Raw genomic sequence first — 18,853 nt, forward strand, 5'->3', positions numbered from 1 at the left:
CGGTAGCCCTCGGCTGCGGCAGGCGGCGGAGATCATGGTGCTGGACGTGCTGTGGCCCGCGCTCTCTGGAACCTCCGGGGCTGCCCTGGCCTGCTGCTTCGTGGCGGCGGCCATGGCCCTGCGCTGGTCCGGTCGCCGGACGGCGCGGGGCGCGGTGACCCGGGCGCGACGGAGGCAGCGAGCGGCCCTGGACACCATGGACAAGGCGGCGCAGCGCTTCCGGCTTCAGGTGACGGCCCGGGGTGGGGGTGGGGGGGCGGAGGGTGCGGGGCGGGGTGTGGGCGCACCGGTGGCACCTTCAGCGGGAGGGCCAGGTGGCGGGCAGGGCAGGTGGAGAGCGGCGCAGGTGGTGGGCGCACAGGTTGGTTGGGCAGCGCAGGTTTGTAACTTGTCAGAATCCCCCCTCGCCCTGGAGCGCTGGGACTCTGAGCCAGGTGAGGCCTAGGGGAGGGACTGGGCAGGTCGTGAAAGGCCATTGCCGCGCGGGGTTAAAGAGGAGCTTTGCTTTTTGCCAAGAATAAGATCATTGACTGTTAGAACGCTAAAAAGGCAAGCCTGAGAACCAATAGGATGCCAGGGCTTAGGACTTTGGAATCAGAGAGATAGTCGCGGGAATCCAGAGAATTTGCAGTTCAAACTCTTAGATTTGTATCTGAGGATCCTAACGGGGAGCTGAGAAGGGACTTGGCAAGTGCACAGGGAGTTATTGGCAGAGCAGGTGGGAATGGAAGCCCACGCAGCTCCTGCTGCCCACGCTGCAGTGTTGTAGGAGCCCGACCAACCCCTAAGGAGCAGGTCTAGCTCCACCCGTCCCTTGGGTGGTCTGTAGCAAGCTTTTCTCCTTCTGGATCAGGTCTGGGGAGGTGGCGGGGGGGGGGGGGGGGGGGGGGGGGGGGGGGGCAGGCGGGAGTGCTAGAAGAAGTGCTTTCTCTCCCGGGTGTATGAGGCTCTGGACCCAGATAGAAGCCACAGAGCTGAACTGTGGTAGTTTTTTGGTCAAGCGCAGAGGAAGGAAAAGATTGCCTTGAGTGTAGGGGCATGTGTTTGATTGGATTGGGATCTGCTGGTGGGAAAGCATTTTAGGTGACAGGGACAGCAGGTGTCAGGAGGATGTACCTGGGTGGAAGACGGGGGTGGGGGTCACAGAAAACTGCATTTAGCAGAGGCCAAGCAACAGCAAGTGATGTTTGAGTGGGGCCAGAACTGGAATTAAACCCTGCATGCCCAGTGGGACTATCCAGGCTCTTTCCAGTGGAGAGGAGCAGGGAGGAGATAAAGGACTCGACACTGGGCCTTGATTGCAGTGGGGTTTCACAGATGTAATGGTGTGAATTGATGCTACACCATTCCTAGGCCAGGTTATGTCGTATTCACTTCTTTACTGAAATCACAATGCATCTGGTTCCAGCCTCCACGCATCAAGATGGTTGGCAAGTACACCCTCAGCCAGTTTTTACCCCTCCTTCCAGATGGGAGGCCCTGATGTTCAATTCAAATGGGGCACTTCCCCTACTTGAACACAAGTTCTTCACTGTCTAGTTTGCCTTCTCTGACTGAGTCCTGGAGGTGTCCCTCTCAACGATCTTTGCAGTGACCCCCAGCACAGCCTGGAGACTCCAGCTGCTCCCAGGCCTCCCAGTCCCGTGTGGCCAGCTGGGTTCTGTTAGCTCCAAGAGCCACGTGGGGGCAGCTACAGAAATCTGCCCACTACCTGCCTACAGACTCTCTTCCGAAGGGAGTGCACCCAGCGGGCAGGGTTGCAGGGTGGTAAAAGGGTGAGTATCCCTGGCTTCAACTCCAAGCCTCAATACTCTGGAACAACCATTATGTTAAAGAATCCCACTGGGCAAAAATTTTGGCTCTGAAATACAAAAGGCATTTATATCCCTCCTTGGGGCAAGAGAACCTGGCCTCGGAACACCTGAGCTTGGCTCTTCCAGGAGGAGAAGCCTGGGAGAATTACCTTTCTGTTTTTGGTTGTTTTTTTTTTTTTTAAAGATTTATTAATATGAATACAAGAACTGGGGTGTAAGCCAGAGGTGTGGGGAGGGGTGGGGAAGTGGGAGGATTCACCAGAGAGAGTGGGGAGCAGAACAGAAAGACCTACTGAGATACACTGCTGAGGGGAACAAGAGGGCAAGCGAGGCTGGAGAGGTCTGCTGAACCTCGAGGGTCAGTTCCCTGGCCGGCAGGGGGCCAGCGATCGAACTTGTGCTGCAGTGGCTGGCGATAGCTTGATAGCGCTGTCTTTAACCCCTGCGCCACCAGGCAGACGTCCACCTTCCTGTTTTCCAAAGAATGTGAAGTGAGGGAAATCTGTCACAGGAGCGAATTTTGAGACTGTTTCAGCTGTATTTCTTCTGGGAGTTTCTCATCTTAGCCCTGAAAAGTGTCAAGGAGGAAAGAGTTCCCCCTGCCCTCCCATGTCCTTTCCTTGAAAAGTGCTTAAATTGAAACAAGATAGAGTAGCAGGATAAAGAGACAGATTTAATTTTGTACGAAGTACATAGGTTCCATGTGAATATGTCCACAGACTGGTCTACGTGAGGTACAGACTGACTTTAGTGTCTTATGAAGGAGAAAATGTCTCAGCTGCCTGATAACTAGTTGAAGACTTAAAAATAGCTGTTATAAATGGTGTCATCAGCTGTCAACATGGGAGCACACAGAAAAGAATTAAAATTTGTGTGGAGATTGGACGGGAGCTTGCAGTTAGCTTTGAGCTGATAGGCACGGGGACCGTGTGGCACCTTTTAGCGCAGTGGGGAAAGGTGGTAACCAGACTGTCATTGTCATTCCAGGCTGATGGGCTCTCTGGTGACTTTTACTTTCTCCCCCATACTCCATCTTTTTAGGTTTTTTTTTTTATTTTTGTTTTTGATTTTATAACAAGCACATTTATGTAATTGGGGAAAGAAAGAATCTTGCTATTTTCATTGTGACATGGGAAAGACAAAGTGCAGTACTGTGTATACAGTAGGATCCCTTCATACAATAAGGAATATATATGCACATATAAATATAGCCAATTATAATACATTATGGGTTTTTTAAAAACCCAACTGTTAGCTGTGTTTTCCTTTCTTTTTTGTAGTCAAGGATTTAAAAAAAATTAAAGTAATGTTGCACTATAGCACTATCTAAGTTTCTGGTGTGCATTTTTTTTTTTAAAGATTTATTTGTTTATTTATTTATACAAGCACTGGGTACAGTCAGAAGCACAGGAGGGTGAGAGAATTCACCAGAGCCAGAGAGGGGAGCAGAGCAGGCAGAAGGACCGAAGCGGGCGGCAGGAGAGGTCTGCGCACCATGTGGGACCCTCCTCCGGTGGCCGGGGAGCAGCCGGGGATCGAACTGGCGCTGCAGAGGCTGCGGGCAGCTTTGCAACCCAGCGCTCAACCGCTGCGCCACCGGGGAGGCCCTCTGGTGTGCATTGTTAAAACTCAACAAGTCTGTATACTACATTAAGTTCACCACTGAAATTCTGATCCTCTCCTTCACCATATAGTTGTCCCCTTTTACTAGATTTACTCACTCCCCTGTGGTTTCCCTCTCAGCAGTAGGGTGGGGCAAGGTAGTCCTGGAAGTTCTGTCCTGGGGAGGATGATCACTTTTTATGTTGTATACCTCTTTAAAAAAATCTATCACCAGGAATTATCCAGTGTGTGTGGGGAGAGATTATGAAGCCACTTTTTCCTTCTTTGTAGTTCCCTTTATTATGGGAAAATCTCAAACGTGTTGTACTGGTTTAACAAATTAAGGGAAGTGCGGAGAGTTCCAGGGCATGAAGGCCAAGGTGGGTGTGGTGGGTGTGAGTGGACAGGGAGGGGGTGCAGAGGAGTCTGACTCGACTATAGGCTGGAACCACCTCCTGGAACCTACTCTAAGGTTGTGGGGTGACAGGGGAGGCAAGGCTTGCTTGTGCTTTGCACTGTCTGCTCTAGCAGGAAGGGTTGGTGAGAGCCAGTAAGGTGGCCCCTGTGTGACACAGGAGAGAAAGGAGGAGCATCAGTGAGGGTCTTGGTAACTGGGGATGGAGAGGTAGCCATTTTCTAGAGCTACTTAGGATGCATGCTTACTGATTGGAGGTGAGTGGGAGGGGAAAGCAGGAGTCCAGGCTGGCTCCTTTTCTACTTTTTTTTTTTTAAGATTTATTTATTTATTTATACAAGCACTGGGTACAGTCAGAAGCGCGGGAGGGTGAGAGAATTCACCAGAGCCAGAGCAGCGAGCAGAACAGGCAGAATGATGAAGCACACTGCTGAGGGGAGCAGCGGGCTGCAGAAGTCTGCACCCAGCGGGCGGGGATCGAACCGGCGCTGCAGAGGCTGCGGACAGCTTCGCAACCCAGCGTTCAACCGCTGCGCCATCAGGGAGGCTCTCTTTTTCTAGTTTTAACACTGGATGGATGGCAGGGCCTCAGAGAGACCTGCCCAGATCCTCCGAGTCAATCCTGTTGTTTCACAGCCCACTGTTTATTTTCCTCACACTTACCATGGTTTGAGCCTCAGTTTCTTTATCTGTACAATAGGGATAATAGTAAGATTCAATTAAAACATAGGATGCATGGTGCTAGGTACATAGTAGGGCAGCCATTGTGGTGGTGGTTTGTAATGGTTTCATAATCAGCCTGGGCATGGCCTCTCCCTGGGTACCACTTCTAATGAGCTTCTAGAAGAGATGTATCTGCACTGCCTGTAAGTGGCTAGTGCTTGCTGGGGCTGGATGACATCCCTGGTGTGTCAGAGCTGTGGGGGCGCCTTCCTGTCATGGATTGACATGTGACTGGTGAGCATCTGCTTGGGTACCCCAGGGGGCTGCAGGGTGTGAGCCACACACAGGTGTCGCAGACTCACGGGGCCTGTGAGGAGTGAGGGACTGATCCAAAATATCTCCCCAGAACCCAGACCTGGACTCAGAGGCACTGTTGGCCTTACCCCTGCCTCAACTGGTGCAGAAATTACACAGTGGGGAGCTGTCTCCTGAGGCTGTACTCTTCACCTATGTGGGCAAGGTAATGGCAGTTAGAGATCTTCCTCTCTTCTCCCTCTTTCTGCACAAGCTTGAGGAAAACCTGGCCTGGAATGTGTCCTGCTGAGGGCCACTGTGGGACTGCCTGGGCTGCCAGGGAGGGAAGGAACCAGAGCGGGGTGTGTGTGACACTGAGCATATTGTCTTAACCAGAAACCTGGCTTTCAGCCCAAATTTCTCTCACTTCCTACTCATACCCCATCTGTCAAATCTAGTCTGTTCTCTTTTCATAGCTCTCTAGTCCATCCCTTGTCACACCCCACTCCCTCTAGCCATCCCTGGCTTCTAACCACCATCTTGCAACATTGTTCTAGAGCCTGGATGAGGAAGTCCATTAAGCAGCTGGACACAGTGTCAGGGTGACTTGGTGGGTGAGTGTGATAGTGGTATGAGTGAGACAGTGGTGTGAGTGACTGCAGCTGAGCGGGTGAGAGGGAGACTGGGTGTAGAAAGAACCAGAAACCCCTGGGCCGGCTGGGGGGACACATAGACACATAGCCACATGGGTGGCTACTTCCCTGTTGATGTCCCTGAAAAAGTTCCTGTCCTTTGTAATCATCCACATGAGGAAATTCTGGTTACACCATCCTGAAGCCTTGGGTGGCAACAGAACCCACAGCTATTTTCCTCAGCTATTTCCAGGGTAGGGAGTCTTACCTAAAAGCTATACCTTACTCTTCCCTCACTTGTTTCTCTTGTAAGGCCCTGTTGAGTGTGGTTTGAGGCTCTGGAAAGCCCCCCTGGCAGGTAGCCACTATTAATGCTTCCCCTTTAGTCTGGCTCCCACACTGCTAGCTGGGGCAGGTGTGGACCCTCTGCTTGGGGCGGAGGAGAGGTGCTGGCTCTGGGAGCCTGTAGGCTGTTGCCTTGCTCTGCACTAATTCCCAGTGTTACCTTTCTAGTTCCCATCTGCCTCACCGGGTGGAGATGTGGCTTGGAAGAGGAGGGGTGTGGTCCAGCGGTCCCCCTGGTCCCAGTTTACCCCCTCTGGGGGCATCAGAGGCCAGTATCCTGCTCCTTTTTGTGCCCTGGCCTTGTGATGCCAAATTCAGGGTGAGACTGGGACCAGGAGTGGCCAGTAAGCGGGGTGCTGGGCCTTAGTTATCCCTATGCCTCTGGCCCTGAGCCATGTTTCTGGTTACTTTTTCCCTGGGTGTGCTTTAAATCTGTAACTTTCATAATTTTACATATATTTTACCACACACACACACACACAAAGGCCTCACTCTGCCTAGTTTTCATTTCTCCTTCCCCCAGGCCTGGGAAGTGAACAAGGGGATCAACTGTGTGACCACCTACCTGACAGACTGTGAGACCCAGCTTTCCCAGGCCCCGAAGCAGGGTCTGCTCTACGGTGTTCCTGTGAGCCTCAAGGAGTGTCTCAGCTACAAGGTATGCCCTGCGTCAGTATCAGGCCCCAACTCCTCTCCAGTTCCTGCCAGCCAACTCTGTCTTGGTTCACCCTGGCCCACAGAGGAAGCATCAGGTCCAGATGCCTTGAGAGGGGTGTGTCTGGCTGGCCTGGCCTGTGAGACGGTGGTGAGAGTGGACTCTGTGCTGCTCGGGGGCTCTGACTTATCTGCCACACCCCTCTTGTCCTCATCTTTCCCCCCAGGGCCAGGACTCAACACTGGGCTTGAGCCTGAATGAGGGGGTACCAGCAGAGTGGGACAGCGTGGTGGTGCAGGTGCTGAAGCTGCAGGGTGCCGTGCCCTTTGTGCACACCAACGTCCCCCAGTCCATGTTCAGGTTGGATCTCAGGAGTGGGGGGTGGGGGCAGGAACACGGGGCCAGCGTGACCTGGACTGATGCGTCCCTGTTTCCTCCAGCTTTGATTGCAGTAACCCCCTCTTTGGCCGCACCACAAACCCATGGAATTCCTTCAAGAGTCCAGGTGGCTCCTCTGGGGGTGAGGGGGCCCTCATTGGGGCTGGAGGCTCACCCCTGGGCTTAGGAACTGACATCGGAGGCAGTATCCGCTTCCCCTCCGCCTTCTGTGGCATCTGCGGCTTCAAGCCTACAGGAAACCGTCTCAGGTATGGTGTGCGTGGTTGGTAGGATCTTCTGGGCCTCTTGCTGTGTGACCTTGGTCTAGCGTCCCACTTTTCTGGGCTCCATGAAGGGCTTTCCTCACTGGAGTCTCGCTGGGAGAGAGCATCACAGCACTGGCCTTAGTTCCTAGTTTCCAGTGTGGCTAGAGTTTGGGGGTGGGGCGTGGAGGTGGGGGGTAGGCGGGGATAGGGAGACTGTAAGGTGTGGGGTTGGGCCATTTCCTCTTTCCAACATTTCCTCCTTTGTTTCTTATCCAGCAAGAGTGGCCTGAAGGGCTGTGTCTATGGACAGGTGGCAGGTGAGATCCATGGTCCCTTCAGGGCCTGGGAAGATGGGGGCAGGTGTCTACTTGATCCACCTCTGTCCCTTCTTTTGGGGCCAGTGTTTGGTCCCCAGGCGGGTGGCCCTAGGGTTGAGTTCCTACCTTCTTGTCTCTGGTCACATTCCAGGCCATGGCCCAGCCCCAGAGCCTACTGGGGCCAGCTGATCTCTCGTCTTCCCCACAGTACAACTCTCAGTTGGCCCCATGGCCCGGGATGTGGAGAGTCTGGCGCTGTGCCTGCGAGCACTGTTGTGTGAGGACATGTTCCGCTTGGACCCCACCGTGCCCCCTCTGCCATTCAAGGAGGAGGTGAGCAGAAGTGGGGGTGGGCGTGGGGCAGATTTGGTTTTCACTAGCGTTCCTGAGGCCAGAGAGCAGATCCCCCCATGTCTGAGGCCAGGATTAGCTGCTGCTCTGCAGACAGTCACCAGATGGAGCCCTTGCCTGCATTTGGAAACCCTTCGACTTTCCAAACGGGGCCTAGAGCCTCTGCTGAGGAAAGCCCCACCTTCTGGCCCAGGCTCTGCAGCTGATAACTGGGAAATGGATGTTGAGGACCTACTTCTCAGGCTGAGAACTCCGTGAGGGCAATTCCTAAACCTGTCTGCAGACAGGAGCCTTGCAGTATTCACGTCCTCCCAACCTCCAATGGGGTGCTTGGCACATAGGCTGAGTGAGTTAAGGAGAGGTTAAAGTTAAGGTTAAGGTTAAAGTTAAAGTTAAGGTTAAAAGCAGAGCTGGGATCCTCCCAGAGAAAGCTGGGATCTGTGGGCAGTAATGAATGCTAACGCCTCAAAATATCACCCAAACAGCCTGCTGATGAAGCAAGGCTGAGTTTATTACTTCCTAGACTGTATATTGCCTTGACGATGGAGCTTTAGTAGCATAAGGAGTGGGGTCAGGGCAAATTTGGAATAGTTGCTGAGATGTTGATGTCTGATTTAAGGCCAGTATTTCAACATGGGGGTTTGTAAGGGTTGTGATCTAATAGTGGGATTAATGGGGCCAGCAGGGTCAGGACTTTGAGGTAAGAAGTTCAAGGAGTCTTGAGGTATAGCTGTCATTTAATGCTTCTCTTGAAGAGTTTGATGGTCTTTCAGGAATGAACAGTAGTTACTTGTACTTTATATGCAGAGCGTTTGGGAGTAGAAGCTGCGTGCTGACAGTGGAATAGTAAAGTCACATGGACAGTGAGCTAGGTGATGTAGCTCAATTTTTCAGCAGTTGGCATTTCTCTGTCCTGCACAGACCTCTTGCCTTCACCCAGCCTGGGTTGCTTTGCAAGGGCTGAGTATCCCTGGACAGGAGCGCGGGCCTTGGTAGTTCTTGACAGGCAGGGGATCTCAGTCGGGTGGGGTGGCTCCTCCTCTTCAGCAGAGGAGGAAGTTCTAACCAAGCCCAGTGGTGCATGAACCCTGCTTCCTGCGCGGGAGGAGATGAGGCCTGTGTCCTGAGGTCTGGAACATGTTATCACGGATCCAGGACTTGCATTTCTGAAACAGGAAGTAGAGACTCTCAGCTCCAGAGACAGGATGCCTGGGTTCTGGGCCCAGTGCTGTCACTCTGCCTCAGGTGCCTTGGGCAAGTCCCAGCCCCACTCTGGGTCTGTTTAGACCTGAAGCCTCAGTTGCCTCATATGACCGTCTTCATATAACCAGTGAGCATTGCTCTGCCCCTGCTGAGTCACCGTGATGGTGTTTTGTGAAAGGGATGGACACGGAAGGGACTGTCCTCCTCAGCGGTCAGTTTTTGGGATCGAGACTGCAGCTGTGCAGCTGTGTTAGGGGCTGAGCATTTTCTCTGATCTTTGGGTTCCTGCCTCGGGCCACTCTCTTCTGACGACTCCTGTGTTTTGTCCCCAGGTCTATAGAAGCTCTCAACCCCTGCGTGTGGGGTATTATGAGACCGACAAATACACCATGCCCACCCCGGCCATGAAGCGGGCCCTACTGGAGACTAAGCAGAGCCTTGAGGCTGCTGGCCACACGGTATGACAGTGGGGGCCCTCCTTCTGGGGAGCTTTCCTGGTACCATGGCTGCCCTCCCCACCCCCTACCCCCCACCTTGGCATCCTCGCATCCTGATGGCTTTGTGGTTGGGATGGTGACTGTGCCCCTGTGGCAGTGGTGTGTAGAGGGTTGCTGAGGGTATTGGAGTAAGTGATTGATGGTGAACATGGCCTCATGCTGCAGCGAGCGCTGCATTGGAGGGGCCTTACCAACCACAAGCATTGGTGCACAGCTGTCCAGAGGGTATGGGGCCCCTGAGATGGGTGGCCAGTTTGTTGGTCTGCTCCTCTGAGACAGACTTATGTGTGGCTCCAGACTTCTCTCATAATGTGCATTTTACAGGGAGTTTTTAGGGGTCGATCGGTCTGCCGTTGTGGCTCCACTGAGGGGTCCTGTTCAGGCAGAGTTGGACCAGACCATCCTCAGGACTTCCTGGAAAACATGGGGGTTGTGGGAACCAAGTGTTTCCAGGTCTGGGGGTCTTATACACCTCAATCCCTACAGCTGATTCCCTTCCTGCCAAGCAACATACCCCATGCTCTGGAGACCCTGTCAACAGGTGGGCTGTTCAGTGACGGTGGCCACAGCTTCCTACAGAACTTGTGAGTGATGTTGGCCTTCGGGGTCTGTGGTGGGATCAGGAGATGGAGAGTCCCAGAGAGAGCAGCTGGGTGCTGTGACCCCAGGATGGGCCAGTCTGCAGGGAGATGGGGATGAGACCTCAACTGAATAGGAAGTGGGTCTGAGCATTCTGGGTAGGGACCTCACTGCCCCTTCAGCCATACAAGTTGAGCCTGGAGATACCTTGCCAGGGAGACTCTGGAAAGGTGCAGTGAGAGGGGAGGCCTCCTTGGTGACCCTGGACTGAGCTGTCTGGGAGGTAGCAAGTGGACAGGGCAGGATGGAAGCAGAAGGAGGCATCTGGACATCATACTGTGACACCAGGTTCTTCTGACTTGAGCTACATTTTTATTTCCCTTTTGATCAGGGTCTTGATTTTCTCTTCTATAAATTGGGTAGGTTGGATCAGACCCATTTTAAGAGACTTTGCAGAGCTCACATTTAGAGATGCTGGTTCCTCTTGAATGTTTGCAGTCTTTAAAGTTGACAGGGGCCGAGGACAAGCCCGGGAATGTGCCTGGGCTGACTGGACTTCCCCTGGGCGAGTAGGAGAGTAGCGGCCAGGCTTTCTTGGGGAGGGGCTACACCTCACTCTGGTTCTGGGAATGAGGCCCTAGGAGCAGCGCCTGAGACCTTGTCCTGAGATCTAGGGCCAGCGCAGCCTTCAAGACAAGCATCATGGCAGCCCACTCAGCACTGCCCTCTTGTGCCTCCAGCTGGCATCAGCATCACTGTGTGTGTGTGGGGGGGGGGGGAGATGCAGGGGGTGCTCTCAGTGTCAAGCTCTGGCCAGGGAGATGTTGCCCTCAGTTCTTATTGCTTGGAAGTGAGTTTGCTAGGGAGGGAGACAGCATCCTGGCCTGGGAGATGTGGGTGTGGGGTTGATCCCAGGCATCCCAAAGGATCAACAGAAACAAACCACATGTTTGGAAGGAGGCGTATAAAGGGATTGGAGACCAGTGGTTACCAGAGTCTGGTGAGGAGGGAGGTGGACAGGGTCACTGAGTAGAGAGTCGGGAATGCCTGGGTGGGAGTGCCTGGACTAGAACCTTTGTTTCCCAGCAAAGGTGATTTCGTGGACCCTTGCCTGGGGGACCTGATTCCAATTCTCAAGCTGCCTGGGTGGCTTAAAGGAATGCTGGCTTTCCTGCTGAAGCCTCTGGTAAGGGCCCCGGAGTGGAAGGGCGGGGTGGCCTGGGAGGGAACCCCTGCTTTAGTCTCTCTTGGTGTGGCTAGGCATGGCCTCACACGAACTCCTCTCGTCCCCACAAGCTGCATGCTGAAAGCGCTGCTGACCTGGGATTTGGGGTGGGGGCAGGAGACAGAGGAGGCAGGGGTGGCTTGGGAGATTATAGCCACCGCTTGGCTCTGTGCTGAGTCACTGACTGTCTTTCTACAGCTCCCAAGGTTGGCAGCCTTTCTCAGCAACATGAAGTCTCGGTAAGACTATTTCCCACGTTGCCTGACGTGGGTTCAAGTGGTTTCTGCCAGGAAAAGATGGGGGGCAGCAGCTTCTGAGGCTGCCAGTGGCCCAGGCAGGGCCTTTGACAGTTCTGGTCCATCCTGGATCCTAAGGGCAGCTGGGGATCAGGCCTGGTCTGGTCATGGCTCTGTTGTAGAGTCACTAGTGACCTAGCCTAAGTCCCTGTTGGGGCCTGTTTTTCTCAAATTTCTCTTTAGATATTTGCACTACTTCCTTCTCAGAGCCCCCATATAGTTGAGAAGGAGGGTCTGAGGAGGAATGCCATCTGGGAGGTGTTAAGGGTAGGGCCTGATGTTGTTAATCTGTGGCTGTGACCCTCATGGCCAATGACCTTACTTCCCTCTGCCCAGGTCAGCTGGAAAGCTCTGGGAACTGCAGCACGAGATTGAGGTGAGGCTGGAGTCCCTAGATTAGAGTGAGGTGGTGGAGTTGGAGGTGGACAGGCTACCTGCTAGTGGAGTTTCTTGGCCCCTGGTCCCCCTTCCACTCTGTATTGGCCTGCTCAGGCCCTGCTCTCTAGCCTTCACTTGCTGGTGTGCCTGTCCTGGGGCCTGGGTACGTGTGGGACTCCTGGAGCCTCTTTTCCCCTCTGGTGCTGCTGGACACTATGTGGCTCTGCCCTGGGAAGAAGAATGGTGTCTATGGTTTTGTGGGAGGTAGAGTGACGGATGCCCCCTAAAAGCAAACACACTGGCATGCCCCCAGGACCTCCAGCCCATTGTGGCTTAGTCCAGGTTCAAGGTCAGGTGCTGGGGCCAGCGCCACCCCAGCCGCAGGGCCTGTATTCGAGAGTGCATGTGAAGGACTGGCTCTGAGTGCTTCACCTAGTGTGCTGGTATCCTCCCCAGATGTACCGTCACTCCGTGATTGCCCAGTGGAAAGCACTGGAACTGGATGTGCTGCTCACCCCCATGCTGGGTCCTGCTCTGGATTTCAATTCTGCAGGCAGGGCCACAGGTGAGGCCCGCTGCTCCCTCATGCCTCCTCCTTCTCTTCTGAGTTCTGCCCTGTGCCCGGTGGCGCTTCCAGGAAGTTGAAGAATACTCCCTGTGGGAGAGCTGCGCCATGGGGGAAGACCCCATTCTTGGGGGGCCCGCAGTCCGGCTGATTGGAGAGGTGGCAATCACGTGGGATATGCCGGGAGGGAAGAAGCTCCCTGTCCTCAGCTGTTCAAGTTGGAGATCCTGAGTAACAGGAACTGTGGTTTGGGGAAGTGGTGTTTGAAGTCCAGGTGGGATTTAGATAAGCCAGAAAAATAAGAACAGTATTCTAGGTGGGGGAAACTCCATGGGCAAGGCTCTGCAGCCAGCCCTGAATCTGGATTCCTGGGAGAGGACCTCCCCTGGCTTGGGGGGCAGCGGTCACTTCACAGGGTAGAAGACTGGTGCGGGGAGGACAGGGGCACTGACGGTCACTCAGCGCTCCTGCCATGTGTGCCGTGTCCCTCAGGGGCTGTCAGCTACACTCTGCTCTACAACTGCTTGGACTTCCCCGCGGGGGTGGTGCCCGTCACCACGGTGACCGCAGAGGATGAGGCCCAGATGGATCATTACCAGGGCTGCTTTGGAGATATTTGGGACAAGGTGCTGAAGAAGGTGAGGCAATGGCTTGGTTTGGATTCCAAAGCCCCATTCCCCAGGATTCACATCTGCACCCCAACTCTTAACTGCTGTGAAGGAAATAGCTTGCCATGTGTGGGTCTTGCCCACCTTTCCTTTTTTTTTTTTTTAAAGACTTATTTATTTATACAAGCATTGGGTACAGTCAGAAGTGCGGGAGGGTGAGAGAATTCACCAGAGCCAGAGCGGGGAGCAGAGCAGGCAGAAGGACCGAAGTCCACTGCTGAGGGGAGCAGCGGGCGGCAGGAGAGGTCTGCGCGCCATGCGGGACCCTTACCCGGCAGCCAGGGATCGAACCGGCACTGCAGAGATTGCATTGCCCACCTTTCTTAACCCAGTATTCCTACGGGCCTGGCTCTGCTGTGCTGCCATTTCTTTCCAGCTGGGGTGCTTCTTGAATCTGGGGTGGGTTCCTGCCTCACTGCTTCCCATCCTGATGCCTTTGTCCCTCACAGGGCATGAGGAAGAGCGTGGGGCTGCCTGTGGCCGTGCAGTGCGTGGCTCTTCCCTGGCAGGAAGAGTTGTGTCTGCGGTTCATGCGGGAGGTAGAGCGGCTGATGACCCCTGAAAAACAGCCATCCTGATCGCCCACCCGCCCGGCCCCAGTGGACCTGACTCACTGGACTGTGCTCATCTTAGTCAAGGCCCAGCTGCCGCCCTGCAAGGAGATGTTTGGCCTGGGGCAGAGGCTTCCATATCTCCTCCCCGAGCCCCTACAAGAAGTGCAGACACCCTGAGTCTGGACCTCGCTCTCCTCTCTGGTCCCTCTCTCTGCCCTCCCCTGCCACTTGGCAGCCAGTGGGTGTGACACGGGTACAGGCCTGCTAACAGTGAAGAAATGATTCCTCGTCTGTGTAGTTTCTGGTCACCATTGTTAGGGCACTGGAGGATGGAAACTTGACTTTCCAAAGCCCGACTCCAGACATGTCAGAATCCTGCTTCCCAAACCCCCCTGTTTCCTGTCACCCACAGGATGGGTCAGGCCTCTCAGAGTGGACATTACAGCCCCCACACTTTGCAAGGCCTGTCCTTCCTCCTCCTCCTTCCTTGGCTCCTCTCTTTGCCAAGGATGTCCTTTCTGCTCCTCTACCATTAAATCATTTGCAGCCCAACTCAGACCACTTTTTGTCCAGAAAGCGAAAGCCTCAGCCCCCTGTGGTGGGTATCTATAGGTAGGCCTGTCTGAGTAGCACAGTGGTACTCCTGGATGGCAAGCCTCCTGTCACTGCTTCTTTGTCCTCAGAGCCCACAGGGCACAGGAGTGCTGGCTCTGAGCTGGTTCCATTGGAAAAAGGAGTCCACGGGGCTGGGGAGGTGATGAGTCAGAGCTGGATTGCTCTGGGCAGGCTTCCTGAAGGAGGAGGATCTATGTGGAATCTAGAAGTTTCCCAGAGCCTGGGATAAGGGATGAGGACATCCCAGGAAGAAGGAACCATATGCTGAAAGAACAGAATGTAGTTCATGGGTGTGGGCATTGAATGGGAACAAGACAAGCAGCAGAGATATAGATGGGGACCAATCATGGCGGCCTTGGGAACCAGTTCAGGAACTTGAATCCTGTCTTGGGCAGTGGGGAGTTCTCAAGGGATCACACAGGAGCAGTGAGGGATCTAGACAGGCAGGGCAGACCCTGGAGAGAGAAATGACGGCTGTTCCATGGCCCTAATGTGGGGCAGGGGTTCTGAGGCTGAGCTGGTGCAGTGGCCCAGGGTACAGGGAGAGGTGGTTTGGGACTTGACACTTGGGATGGAAGTCAGATGTCCAGATTAGAGTCTGTCAGCTCATGTCTCACCAGGAACATGATCTGTGACAAACTCGGGGGGTCTTCTTGGCCCCATGAGTGGTTTCCTCACTTCTCCCTGGCCCCAGCCCTCATTTCCCTGCTTGCTTAAGAAGATGTTGCTGAGTCTGGCATGGAGGCTTAGCTCCTGCCAGCGTTATTTAAATTCTTCAGGCATGCATCCTTCCCAAGGCTTGCTTCTGCACTCTGTTTTTCTTCTTCCTCCAGAGGGAGTTCCCCACCTGGGTGGCGTACCGGGTGGTACTATCCTTTCCATCAATGGCATCCCTGCCCAGCTGGGGTCAGTCTCAAGGCACAGACATGGTACAACCCACATGGACAACTAACTGGGTTAAACAAATAGTTGCTGCAATGTCAGTTTGTCTTTATTGTTTCATAAAACCTTGCCATCTACACCTACTTCTTTCCCTTCATGCTCTATTTCTCCTCTGGTTACTGATATCCCTGTGCTTTCAGACACGAGGCTGCAGAGTCGGGGCATCTCCTTCTTTCACTGGTTCACAGTTGACCCTTGGAGCCCCATCATGGCCACTCCCAGTCCTGTACTCAGTGGTATTGGTGCTCATCCAAGCCTGACTCCCATCCAGTGTTCTCTGCCCCGGTCACCCCACTTGTGACACAATTTCTTCTGACACTTGCAAGCATATCACCCTTTTTAAAAAAAGATTTATTTATGCATACAAGAACTGGGGTGCAGACCAGAGGTATGGGGGGGGGTGAGAGGATTTACCAGAGACAGAGTGGGGAACAGAACAGGCTGATTGACTGAAAGACATTGCTGAGGGGAGCAGCGGGCGAGTCAGGAGAGGTCTGCTGCACCATGTGGGTCACCTCTCTGGCCAGGGATCGAACTCATGCTGCAGTGGCTGCGGACAGCTTCATAGGCTGCATCTTAACCGCTTGCGCCACCAGGGAGGCCCCCATTGTTCATTTTTAAACGATGTTTGCTTCCCCCCCACCTCAGGTGTAGTCCCCATAGAATTTCCTTCACCAATGACCTGTGCACCATCACCTCAGTCCCCTGTGCTCCTCCCTCCCTCCCCCTGATCCTACACTGCTGGTGGGAGTGCAAACTGGGTGACTTTTCTAAATGCAAATCTGATCACACCTAAAACCTTTAGTGTCACTGAGCCAGTCTAGGTTCCTGGCTGTGACCTCTGATGCATGCTAACTTGGCTGGTGCAGGTTACAGCACACACCTCCCACTGCAGGCCCTGTAGTGAAGGCTCCCACACAGCAAGGCGAGAGCTCACCGGCTGTGTGAAAGGGTTTCTTTGTGCTCTGCTCATGCTCAAAAGTAGGCTGTCTTAATAGAATCCAACATCTGTTAGGTTGTCGAGTTGATAATCCGTGATCTCATGGGAAAATGGGCATTTTACTACCATTTTATAGATGGGAAGCAAGCTTAGAGAGGGCTACCTCTCTGATTTGTCCAAGAGCAATCAATCAATCAGGAGTTCAAAGAATGTTTAAACTTAGGGTACTTTCAGGATAATCACACAGTCATCCCAAGAGCACGTGCTAAATACCCAGGCGTCAGGTTCTCTGCTAGGTGACCACAAACACCTTGGAGAGAGACACAATGTTCACGTACCATGCTGCTCTGCCTGTGTCTGTTTACAGGGGGTGTCTGTGGCAGGGGCAGAGGCGAGGGCATGTTGGCCTGTCTGCCTCGGACCTCGCTTCCTTGCGTTGTCTCTCCTGGGATGAATGCCTCTGAGCATTGGGACCGTGGTGCAAGCCATTAGCCCTAAGGGTCACTGCAGGGGGAGGTGCAGCACATTCTCTCCTAGCTGTCCCTTTCCTCTCCGGCTGGCCCCAGGCTTCCCCGGGAGCTGCTCTCCCCAGCAGGTATGGCCTGCTCAGCCCACCTCCATGTGGCCCATGAGCCATGTTGAAGGAGTTGGTGATTATCCTGAAAGCAACAGGAAACCTTAGGGACAACCCCATCAGAGACTGGCAGCACCAGGGTGCTGGTGGATGTCCGGGGGTGGGAGGGGAGGAGGATGTGAAGCAGGTACAATGGGCTCTTGTTTGCCTGCCCGCCCCTGTCTCTGTACCTCTCTTCTCCGATTTCCCTCACATGGCAATGGGGTGGCCTTTCTTTCTTTTTTTTTAAAGATTTGTTTATACATACAAGAATTGGGGTACAGGCCAGAGTTGTGGGGGGTAAAAGGATTCACCAGAGACAGAGTGGAGAACAGAACAGGCACATTGACTGAAATACACTGCTGAGGGGAGACAGGAGAGGTCGCTGCACCATGTGGGTTAGCTCCCTGGCCGGGGATTGAACTCATGCCACAGCGGCTGTGGATAGCTTCATAATGCTGCGTCTTAACCCCTTGTGCCATCTGGGAGACCCTGGGTGGCCTTTCTAAATGCAAATATAATCAGACCTAAAACCTTTAGTGTCACTTGTGTCCTAGTCACCTGCTTGCCGGGGCTCCTTCTCAGGCTCTCTGCCAAAACTTCTTCCTCTGAATGATTAGTGAGACAGTATCTCTGTTCCCAGGAAGGCTGGATAGGGGTAAGAAGGAGCTGGGAGGAGGCTGGGTTTGGTCACACCCAGGGCCTTGGTGCCTGCCCCGGAGGGGTGTTCTAATAAACAAGCATGCAGGGTTCTGCAGGAACAGTTGCATCCACACAGGTGCTATAATGCCTGGGCTGACTTGGCTGGCTTATTCCCTGGTGGTGCTTCTCCTGCTGGCTGTTCTGGGGGCTGCTTTGTTGGGGGCTGTCCTGTTCTTCTGGCAGCAGGCTCCAGCACGGAACAAGATCCCCAGGGCGCAGAAGCGCAGGGAAATGGCACTGCAGTAGATGGAGGCCCTGGCACAACGTCTCCGGCAACAGGTGGGTGGATATGGATTCCAGGGCCCCAGCCCTCAGTTCCAAAAGGTGGATCCCAAGGGAGGACACGGCCCCTCTCCTTGCCCCCTCCTCTTCAGAATACAGGGAGTCAGGGTACGCAGTCTCTCACCTCCAGGTCTCCCTGGGCTGGCTCTTTGTTTTACCATCAATTCTTCCTGTATGTTCTCTGAGCCCCTTGAAGTCAGGGGCAGTGCTGGTGCTCTCCCAGGCACAGGCCTTAGTAACAGCGATTTAATGTTAGTAACATTAGGGAGTAGTGCTCAGTATTGGTCTCTGTTCACTTGGGGTAGTTGTCGAAATAAAATAAGCTGATGGGGGTCCACCCTGGTGGTGCAGCGGTTAAAGCCTCAGAGCGATCAAGCTATTGACAGTCACTGTGGCATGAGTTCGATCCCTGGCCAGGGAGGTGACCCACATGGCGCAGCAGACCTCTCCTGTCTTGCCCGCTTCTCCCCTCAACAGTGTATTTCGGTCGGTCTGCCTATTCTGCTCCCCACTCTGTCTCTGGTGAATCTTTCACACACACCCCGCCCCATACCTCTGGCCTAGACCTCAGTTCTTGTATGCATAAATAAAACTAAATCTTTAAAATACAATAAAATAAGCTGACAGAGGCAATTGGAAGTAGGAGCAGGCCTCTTTCTGCCCCTGAGCACCCCAACCCCCACTGAGAGAGAAACCCTGTTTTACACATTTCCCTTCTCACCCCGGCCCCATTTGGGTTTCCCGAACACCTGATAGATGCAAAGCACAGGGGCCACTGGAGATAGGGCCGTCTGGGAAGTCATGTACTTAAAAAGGAGCTTTGACAGCTTGCGTGGGGGTATGTCAAGGCCCTGAGTCATTGTGTTTAGTGGACAAAGTGACTGAGCCACGCAGTGTCAGCACCCTCTGTCTAGAGTGGCAGAGAAGGGCCAGGAGGGGGGTGTCAAGGGCCTTACAGTGGGCCTACAGCTTGCTCTGTGGCCTAGAGGATCCTTTCTGGGCCTTGGGCTCCCCAACAGCCTGGGGAGGGGTGAGCTCATGGTATCTTAGGGTTCCCAACTT

General features: G+C 53.9%; 1 protein-coding gene across 1 annotated transcript; it reads left to right on the top strand.

Annotated features, from left to right (window-relative positions):
- On the top strand, positions 1–13,976 carry FAAH (fatty acid amide hydrolase). The gene is made up of 15 exons (XM_037500023.2): positions 1–229; positions 4,901–5,014; positions 6,289–6,423; positions 6,647–6,780; positions 6,861–7,067; positions 7,341–7,381; positions 7,590–7,714; positions 9,268–9,393; positions 9,919–10,016; positions 11,098–11,197; positions 11,435–11,475; positions 11,869–11,908; positions 12,367–12,475; positions 12,968–13,113; positions 13,593–13,976. The coding sequence occupies exons 1-15, from the start codon at positions 35–37 to the stop codon at positions 13,719–13,721; spliced, it is 1,740 nt and encodes a 579-aa protein (XP_037355920.1). The 5' UTR covers positions 1–34; the 3' UTR covers positions 13,722–13,976.
- The last annotated feature ends 4,877 nt before the right edge of the window (positions 13,977–18,853 follow it).

This window comes from Talpa occidentalis, unplaced genomic scaffold, assembly GCF_014898055.3.
Source record: "Talpa occidentalis isolate TD23 unplaced genomic scaffold, MPIMG_talOcc4v2.1 talOcc4.9, whole genome shotgun sequence".
Taxonomy (NCBI): Eukaryota; Metazoa; Chordata; class Mammalia; order Eulipotyphla; family Talpidae; genus Talpa; species Talpa occidentalis.

What these genes read in the sequence shown, in the direction of transcription:
- FAAH (XM_037500023.2), top strand. Translation starts at nt 35, where the DNA reads ATGGTGCTGGACGTGCTGTGGCCCGCGCTCTCTGGAACCTCCGGGGCT. An exon ending in TCTTCACCTATGTGGGCAAG is followed by an intron (nt 5,015 to 6,288) that starts GTAATGGCAGTT and finishes TCCTTCCCCCAG; the next exon opens with GCCTGGGAAGTGAACAAGGG. An exon ending in GTCCCCCAGTCCATGTTCAG is followed by an intron (nt 6,781 to 6,860) that starts GTTGGATCTCAG and finishes TGTTTCCTCCAG; the next exon opens with CTTTGATTGCAGTAACCCCC.